We start from the raw sequence: 10786 nt of genomic DNA, 5'->3' as shown, positions 1-10786 counted from the left end.
ATACCAAACACATAATAATGCAGACACTTAATCTGGTTACGTGGAATGTACGTGGCTTCCGTACACAAACTAAAAGAATCCAAATCATCAATCATCTCATAAAATTAAAGGCTGATATATGTTTTATACAAGAAACCCACCTTACAAACTCAGAACTACAATATATTAAACTCAAACAATTCGATAAAATATTCTCATCCACGCTAAACACAAAACAAAGAGGTGTTTCTATCCTAGTCAATAAAAATATCCCATTCATCCATAACTCATCCATCATTGACCCACAAGGAAGATTTATCATTGTTAATGCATCTATTAATCATACAACATTCACATTTGCAAACATTTACGGCCCTAACAATGATGACCCATCCTTTTTCCATAACTTTTTCTCCTTACTATATAATTCAGCAAACATCATCATAGCCGGAGATTTCAACACCGTCATTGATCCCACAACTGACCGCTCTAGCACACCAGGTAACACAAGACACTGGCACTCAACGGAAATAATCAAACAATACATGAAGGAACTTGGACTTGGCGATAGTTGGAGAATGAAAAACCCATCAGCTAGGCAATATTCATATTTTTCCTCCCACCATCAGTCTTCATCTAGAATCGACTTATTTCTTGTAAGTAACTCAATTACCCAGCATATCCAAGAAAACACAATCCATCCCATCATAATCAGTGATCACGCTCCAGTCTTCTTATCAATAAAAACTCAAACACACATCAAGTCCCCCACAAGGTGGCGATTCAATACGTCACTTTTAGAGGATCCAGAATTTACCACATTAATCCAGAGAGAGTGGACATCCTTTCTAAAGATGAATGACTCTCCAGAGATCTCACCATCACTTTTATGGGAAACAGGAAAGACAGTCATTAGAGGAATAATCATTTCATATTCATCATATAAGAAACGACAGCAACAGGAACTAGAAACTAGTTTAGAAACAAAAATCAAACACCTTACACACCAACTAACCAGCAATCCCTGTGAAGCAAAACAAAATGAACTAGCTCAACTTAAAACTCAATTGGAAAGCATCATACACAAGAAAACACAATTCATCATTCAACAACTCAAATATGAAAACTTTCAGTACAGTAATAAATCAAGTAAATATCTGGCTAATCTATTACAACACAAAAAAGAAAAAGTAATAATCCCGGCTATACTAAATTCTACAGGTACAGTCACACATAACCCACAAGAAATCAATAATATATTTCACAAATTTTACAGCAACCTCTACTCTTCAAATAACAAACCCAGTCAAACAGAAATAGACACATTTTTAAATAATCTCAACCTACCAACAATACCATCTGATTTAGCCCATTTTTTAGACTCACCACTCAGCCTCGAAGAACTACATAAAGCTTTGCTCAAAATGCCGAATAATAAATCACCTGGACCAGATGGATTTCCTGCAGAATTCTACAAACATTTCTGGAACATATTATCACCACTACTCTTCAGAGTAACTACAGAAATAAAAACTACCTCCATTATACCCCCCCACATGAACACTGCTATAATAACGTTACTGTTAAAACCCAATAAGGACCCAACACACCCCTCCAGCTATCGTCCTCTCTCACTAATCAATACAGACCTCAAAATTATCACAAAAACATTAGCAACTAGAATGGAAACAGTCACTCCAGTCATAATCCATCCCGACCAGACAGGCTTCATTAAAAATAGGCATGCCTCAGACAACATTCGCAGACTTTTTAATTTGATCAACACATCACAGCAAAAACACAACAAAACCATTATTGTATCACTGGACGCAGAAAAAGCCTTTGATAAAGTAAACTTGACCTTTTTATTCTCCACCCTCCATAGATTTGGTTTTGGACAGTCATTCATCCACTGGATAAAAACACTGTACACTTCACCTAGGGCCACAGTTAGCACAAATGGGATCACCTCACCAAGCTTCACACTCCACCAGGGCACCAGGCAAGGATGTCCACTCTCTCCATCTTTATTTGCAATTTTCATCGAACCACTTGCCATAGCCATACGACAGAATGATAAAATCAAAGGAATACAATACACAAATTCAGAACATAAACTTAGCTTATATGCGGACGATTTATTATTACATCTACAAAACCCTTGCACATCATTACAAGAAACATTCAAAATAATCAACAATTTCTCTAAAATCTCACACTATAAAATAAACTGGAACAAATCCACTATTCTACCTCTGACTGGGGATGCCTGGGATTCTGCAGCCCAAGATCCCTCACTCCCACTCCACATTGGTAATATTAAGTATTTAGGCATTAATATTTCCTCCAGGCTGTCAGAGTTGTTTAACCTCAACTATACTCCTCTGCTGAAAACCATAGAAGATGATTTTAAACGATGGACCAAGTTACCACTTACTCTCACTGGACGCATTGCAACTGTTAAAATGAAAACCCTCCCACAAATTAATTACCTATTTTCATTACTCCCCATTACTCCCACAGACAACTGGTTTCAAACATTAAACTCTTTAACAACTCAGTTCTACTGGAAAAATAAAAAATCAAGGATCTCACTTTCAACATTACAGAACTCAAAACCACAGGGCGGCCTTGAAGCACCAAACTTTCTGTATTACTTCCTGTCAAATCAATTACAATATTTACTCAAATGGATCCATAAAGATAAGCACAGTATACCATGGTTACAGATAGAACAGAATCATTGTAAAACTACCTCACTCTCAGACCTCCCATTTCTACCACAGTCAATCAAGAAACAGGACTACTACAACAACATCACAATCTCCTCAACTCTGACAGCCTGGTGGAAAGCCCACAAAATCACTAAATCATCACTGGCACCATGTAGGCTCACCCCAATTTGGCACAACCCAGACTTCCAGCTGTACAACACTCCTGTTTACTTTCCATCATGGCAACACAAAGGCATCACTCACCTCCACCACTTATTTGAAAATAACCAGTTCATATCATTTAATACACTTATCCAGAAGTACGGGGTTGGAAGAGACCAGTTCCTCCAATACCAACAATTAAAATCCATCATTAAATCTAAAATCAACATATCTAACAACATATTACAGTCTTCTTATTTAAGTGAAGAAATCTTTAAAATTACAACCCCCCAAAAAATAATTTCAAAAATGTATAAACTTTTTTCATTGTCAGAAACCTCCATAACACTCCCAACCACCAAATGGGAAAAGGACTTGGCTTTACCTTCCAACCCTGATTTCTGGATACAAATCAATAAAAACATCTTTTCCATGACCACCAATACAAATTTACAACTCATACAATATAAAACCATTCACAGAATACACATCACTCAGGGGAAAATGTTTAAAATGGGGCTGATTAGCACAGATATCTGCTCACAGTGCACCCTGGGTCACACAGATGATTATCTTCACGCCACCTGGTCTTGCCAGCCAGTTCTTTCATTTTGGATAACAGTCACAGAAACACTCTCGTGTATCTTGGGCTGCAGAATCCCAGCATCCCCAACGCTCTGTTTGCTGGGGGACTTGACACACATTACAATTCCAACTAAACACAATAACCCATTACTAATTTCTCTGACCATCGCCAAGAAAATCATTTTTCAAAACTGGAAATCAAAACACTCCTGCCATATCACCCACTGGACAAATTTACTCTCAGAACACATATCAATAGAAAAAATAACAGCCTACAAAACAAACAGTATATCAGCCTTTGAGGAAACATGGAACCCCTTCACAAATTATCTAAAGTCCACCCAGAACTCGTACCAAAGCAGTAACCAAAACCACAGCCATGTACAGGACCACATATCAGACCACATCCAACCCATAACAAACATTTTTTAATTGACATCATCCACATTAACTTCATTTTCTCTCTCTACCTCCATATACAGACAAACCAGGATCCCTGCTCCCCTTCATTCCCACCTACTCTTCTTTCTCCCCCTTTCTCTCCCCTCCCCTCTTTCTCTCTTCAACCAAGCCCCACCCCCCCCCTTGCCTTTTTCCTTTTTTTTGGATTAGAAAGTAATATTTTTATTGTTATCATTATCATCATGTTAACATTATTATTATCATATTGCTATTTACATTTCTGATCTTTTTCATTGTAATATGACGTTGTTTGTCAATACTCTGTCATTGTTGTTGTTTTTTGTTTGTTTATTTGTTTGAGTTTCCTTTTGTTTATGTGTTGTTGTTTTTCTGTCCACATTGTCTTGTTAACTATCACCAATAAAAAAAAAAAAAAAAAAAAAAAAAAAAAAAAAAAAAAAAAAAAAAAAAAAAAAATTTAGACAGCCCTAATTACATTCTGAAATGATATCGTGATTGAACAGACATGAGCTACAGCGACCTTGTTCTTTGACCACCAAAATAAAATAACTTTATCCCTGAGTCCAAAGAAAAAAAAAAAAAAAAAAAAAAAAAAAAAAAAAAAAAAAAAAAATATTGTTTTGTTTTTTTTTCCTTTTATTTTATTTCAATTTTTAACATTGCCCCAATACAATATTCACTTTACACATTCTGGATGAAACTATGTTTACTTCTGTTTTGCTGTGTTTGGTAAGCACCAATTGTGAAACTTGGGACTGACACTGATAGTATAAAATAAGATTTTTTTCCTAATAATTGGTAGCCAGACGGAAACAACAAAATCCTTCCCCACACTATCTCTGAAAGAGCAGAAATGCAGTCATCCAAATGTATGAAACAACCTTTATTGGCCTCTAACAACTCTGATCACAGATAAACACCAGAAAACTGTTGTCTTAACGGGAATATGGACAAACTGCAGCTCATAGTAAGAATTATAGACCTATTACAAAATGTGTGGGTTTTTTGTGATCAAATTACTTTGTTTTCTCCCTACCCCCCATATCTCCCAGCAAGAACCTTTACACAGAAATTATAACCATAAGCAAACTAGTCATTACAGATTTTTTACATTTTATATTAATGTAAATAATGAGATAGAATTGATTACAGTTGCTGAATTTGTCTCCCTTTCATTAGCAGACTCTATAGAATCAGTCATAAGATCAGTCCCCAGTTATATTTTTACTCACAGCAACATTTGTAACATCAGCAAATGCTCGGAAATTAGCCTAGTTGTTACTTCCACAAAGCATTAAACCAACTTTCCCTGCTTAACCTACATATTCTCACACAAGTGTGAGCACATGAGGCTGCTCAGTGTCCAGAGGAACATCTGTCTCCTTCACACAGGCCGAAACAAGATGGGATCCCTCCGTTTCCTTCCTGTGTTTATGCCATGGCTGTAATGACAGTGATATAATCCCTGTGCCATTCTCTCCATTTCTACTGCATCCCTTAATTCTCCTCTATCTGCTATGACTACACTAATGCACAGACTCTGGTCTCCTGGCATATATGCCTCATAATGTAGTCATCTGTCAGAGCTGTTTCTAATCCACATGGAATGTGAGCTGAGGGAGGTGTAAGAGGACAGGATTATGTACATTTTCTTACAAAGCACACTGAGATAAACAACATTTGAAGTTATAAAATACATCATGTGTTGATAAATCAAAGAAATAAGGTCAATTTTAATGATCTGTGACTAATGTATTTTATATAGTTGTAAAATGAACAGGGGAGGCTGGTGGATGCTGTAATACTCTGGGTTTAGCTAATCAGAAGGAACTGTATTGAGGTCAGTACCTGCTTATTACCTTATTATTATTTGAGAATACACATGACCTAAAGTAACAATTTTGGTAGCATTTTAATTTGATGTTTTGCATACATGCTTACTTCAAAACCATGTCCTTCATCACAGATACATATGTTTTAGAAAATCTTCTCAACTCATTTGGATGGAGAATGATTTAATGAAGAATGGGAGAACAGACAGAGTCAGAATACATTTGAGTTTACAGGATGTCACATCAGCGCTGCATGTCGATTCACACCTAGTACTTGTTAAGAATATCGAACACAATTTCCCTATAGTAGTATTTTATGGTCTACATTATGACACACTGTATATGAAAAGAGACATACTATAAAGCTGAACCCTCCGGTATCCGGGTGCGCCTTTTAGGCACACTTTGCATTTCGTATTAAAAAACTTCATATTATTTTTTACAATTTAAATAAGGTTAGAATTCAAAAGTTGTTCATTTGTGCATGATCTTTAAAATTCTGGCCACCAACTAAAATTTGCACATTGTAAACAAAAGGAAATTACAAGAGTAGCATCTGTCTCCCAAGTGTGCCTAAAATGCACTATTTCTTCCATTATAACCACTGTTTTTGATCCGAAAGCCATTAAGGCATAACTCCTGCTTTTACTGATATCTGGGCTTCATTTAAGAGGTGAGGGTCTAAATTAATTTATTAACATTTCTAATGTTGCTGTTAATCATTGACATATGCCATGCTGCAAAAATCAAATAATATGTAATCCAATTTTTATGTAGTATTTAAAAAAACAAACAAACATATTTTGTGTTTTTTGCATCAAAAAATGTAGTGACATCGTGATGAGAAGAGATCGTTTAAAGTGTTAAAAAAAATGTAAAATGGATGATTATTTGATATGTGTGATTAGGGCTGACCTTGATTTACAAAAATAAAATCAAATTAGAGCAGAAAAATAAATCAATATATAATATTTAATAGTTTGATTTATAGGTGTGCATTTTTCGCACACTTGGTGACAGATGCTAGTGCTTTTGAACATTTGACCTAGCGCCAAAAATAATAATGCAAATTAACCAATGTTGGAGTTAATCATTGACATATGCCAGGCTGCAAAATCAAATAATATGTGATCCACTTTTTATGAAGTTTATTGAAAAAAAAATAATTTTTTGTGTTTTTTGCACCAAAAATAAAAAAAAGGTTTGTTTACAATACAAACATGACATTTAAAGGGTTAAAAAATGTGACAATTATTGAGTCTTTCGTATTTTTATTTACAGCTCAAGTTGATGAAATAGAAAAAAAGTGTAAAAGAATTAAAAGCAAACCGTATGAAAATTTCATTGACATTATTCCACAAGTGTGACAAAATGCCACACTTGGTGCTTAGTGAGGACCTTGCTGGACAGGGTACCGGAGAGTTAAATGATGAAGTGAGTCTAAAATTACTACAGGGTCATATCATGTCTGTGTAATAGACTGTATGGAGGCTTTTTGTGGATAGTAAAAGCAAAACCCATCATCTTAAATCATCACATCTGGACTCTTCACTCAGTTAATAGTTACAACAGGTGTTCACAGTATTCATTGTGATGTTCTGATATGACTGCAGTTCAGTGTGTGTTTAGTTCCACTGTTTGTAGACCATCATTGTTATTGTTACAGGTGTAGTTCTTGATGTTAATGTTAAGTTTAGTTGTTAAGTCCAGTTCTGTTGCTATAATCTACCCTAATACTTGGCTAAGTTATATCACCACGTGGATAGATGTAATCTTGACAGGAAATTTGTTAAATAAGATCCACACAGATGCACTAATTGCATTTATGCAGGAATGTTATACAGAAAATAATAAAGAATAATATACAGTACGTCCATTACAACCCTGCAAAAATGCCACGCTAAAGATGGCTGAAGGCGCATGTGTCACATTAAAGTGGAGTCACTGTCACTGCTGTGGAAAATATACATTACATGGTTTAACAGTGAACAAACTGTAACAACTCTTTATGCCATAGCTGCCTTTACATTAACACCAACCAATTAAAATATGAACATTTAATTAAGAACTCACCTGTATTGTCTATTTTATAGTCCAACTATGTGTAATGTATGTGTAGCATATGTGTGGATGTGGGTATATTTGTAAATGTATGTCCACTGGCTTTGTTGTATTTTCTTTTTTATTGTGCATGTATGTATGTATGTATGTATGTATGTATGTATGTATGCTGAAATTTTTGCCTGGATGTTCAATTATGCACTTTTGTTCTCTCCTTTTCTGTACATGCAATACTTTATAACCACGTGTTAAAAAAAAAAAACCCCAAACATATAGCTTAAGTTTTACTCACATAGTTAATAAGCTAAGAAGCAGACGTCCAGGTGAGCTTGTAGCAGTCAAATATCAGTATGATATATGAATGTTTGTCAGGCACAAACAACCACAGAGTTACTGATGGTCACACCAAAACTGTTACTATCATCACTGATCTCCCCTATCTGTCCTACAAATGTATGTGTGACAAAATCTGTGAAGTGTAGTGTAGTTTTTACAGGAAGAGTATGTGAACAAAACCAGATTTGGATGTAGAAATGATGTATTTCTATTGTTTTTAGAAAATAAAACTGTAAATTGAAATACAGTGTGGTGCTGTTTAAATTGCAAGACCATAATGTTGAAATAACGGCCTATTTGCGTTTTTATAAAAAAGTTATAAAAAAGTAAACATTTAACAATGTAACATTTTAAATTTGTAAATTAATGGGTTGGCAGAGTTGGTAGAGCAGCTCGTCAAATAACCAAAGGGTTGGTGGTTTGAATCCTGGCTCTGACTGTCCATATGTTAAGTGTCCATGGAAGACACTGAACTCTAAACTGGTCCCAGTTGGACTTGGTGGTTTTAGAAAGTGCTTTGGACACCATGAAGGTGTAGAAAATGTGCTAAATAAGTGCAGTCCATTTACCATTTAAATCCAGTGTTAAATCTACATGTTTAAAATGTCAAATCTACATGTTACTCTGTAAATATGTTTACAGTTGAATGTGTTTTTTACAGTATTGTTCTGGAAACAAGAGCTGCCAGTTTTTTCTGTAAAAACAACCGGATTTATTTATTTATTTATTTATTTATTTTTTTACAGTGTATGTTTTACATGCTTATATTTTTGCTTTCTATTTTCTGTTTTCCCTTTATTTTTGTATTTGCTGCTGTCAGCTTATCTTATCTTATCTTATCTTATCTTATCTTATCTTATCTTATCTTATCTTATTTTAATTTAATCAATGAATGAATTATTATTGCTTGTTTTGGGTAAAGTAACCTCTGCTAAAACTAGGAAAACTTTCATATGTCAGTTATTTGAGAGATATTTACGACCCCTTCTGTGCAAATGTCGCAGAAGAAGGAAGGGGAAGTATGTGCGCACAGAGTGGGGGGTTTTCACTTGGCCGCCTGTGCGCTCATAAGCCTCCACAGACACGCGTGTCCTCTCAGAAGCGATGCAGGAGTTTGCGGATCGCAGTAGACCGAGCGCCGAGCGCCGCTCCTGACATGCATCCTGCAGCTCCACAGCATTAGGAGCAAACTTTTCTGTGTTTTTGGGTGGTTTCTGTGCTGTTCACTTCCACTTGGGTCCCTCGCCATGGAGTACTGGAGGCAGTGCGCGCTGTGGCTCATCAGCTGTAACGTCCTGCCGGCGAACCACAGGGTGACTGCGGACACGGCGCAGGTGTTCGACCTGGCGCAAACCCTGCGGGACGGGGTTCTGCTGTGCCAGCTGCTCAACAATCTAAGACCTCACACCATCACAATGAAGGACATCAATCTGAGGCCGCAGATGTCACAGGTATGTTTTTAAGAACATTTGGATGCATGGTTCAGTCTAGTAAATGTTCAAAACACAGGCTGCAAAAGCAAAAGTGAGGGGAAACTATCTATACACTGTAAAAAAAAAAAAAAAAATTCCAGTTGTTTTTACGGAAAAAAAAACTGGCAGCTGTGGTTTCCAGAGCAATACTGTAAAAAAAAAACAAAAAAAAAAACACATCCAACTGTAAACATATTTACAGAGTAACGTAGATTAAACATTTTAAACATGTAGATTTAACACTGGATTTAAATGGTATATGGACTGCACTTATTTAGCACATTTTCTACACCTTCATGGTGTCCAAAGCACTTTCTAAAACCACCAGGTCCAACTGGGACCAGTTTAGAGTTCAGTGTCTTCCATGGACACTTTAACATATGGACAGTCAGAGCCAGGATTCAAACCACCAACCCTTTGGTTATTGGACGAGCCGCTCTACCAACTCTACCAACCCATTAAATTACAAGTTTAAAATGTTAAATTGTTAAATGTTTACTTTTTTTTATAACTTAAAAAAAAAAAGAGAGAAAGAAAAAAAAAAAGCAAATAGGCCGTTATTTCAACATTACGGTCTTGCAATTTAAACAGCACCGCAATGTTTTTCAATTTACAGTTTTATTTTCTAAAAACAATAGAAATACATCATTTCTACATCCAAATCTGGTTTTGTTCACATACTCTTCCTGTAAAAACTAAACTACATTTGATTTAATCATTGACACAAAAATCTTTTCAGATAAACAACTTTTCCTTGTATTGTCATTTACAGTATTTTTATGTTGCAATTTTACAACTTTTTGGTGTTAATTCTACAGTCATTTTTTACAGTGTAGGCATATGCCAGTTGAAAATCCATGCAATAAAAGTAGCAGAATGTGCTTTGGTCTAAATCCTGTGCAGTTAATTTGTTTTTAATGCTATGATTACACCTGGACCTCCATAAATGAAGTCTGTAATGCGCTTCATTACAATATAAATGCATGTTGATAACTTATATTATTATATGTAAATGCACATGCTATAGACTGCATTGTACAAAAGTGTTTTTTTTTCCAGGGATATAATTAGTATATATTATTTCTCAGTCTTTTCATTAAGATAAATAGAGATTGGATAAACTTAAATCAAGCCTCAAGTCATATTTTGGGCCAAATTGTCCTAACACACACACACACACACACACACACACACACACACACACACACACACACACACACAC

General features: G+C 35.5%; 1 protein-coding gene across 1 annotated transcript in view; it reads left to right on the top strand.

Annotated features, from left to right (window-relative positions):
- The first annotated feature begins 9154 nt into the window (after positions 1 to 9154).
- Positions 9155 to 10786, top strand: part of LOC115437782 (guanine nucleotide exchange factor VAV3-like) — a 210277-nt gene continuing 208645 nt past the window's right edge. Inside the window, 1 exon segment of the mRNA XM_030161124.1 lies at positions 9155 to 9543. Coding sequence (XP_030016984.1) covers positions 9340 to 9543 — 204 coding nt within the window. The 5' untranslated portion in view covers positions 9155 to 9339.

This window comes from Sphaeramia orbicularis, chromosome 17 (assembly GCF_902148855.1).
Source record: "Sphaeramia orbicularis chromosome 17, fSphaOr1.1, whole genome shotgun sequence".
Classification (NCBI taxonomy): Eukaryota; Metazoa; Chordata; class Actinopteri; order Kurtiformes; family Apogonidae; genus Sphaeramia; species Sphaeramia orbicularis.
This window is presented reverse-complemented; position numbering and strand designations above follow the sequence as displayed.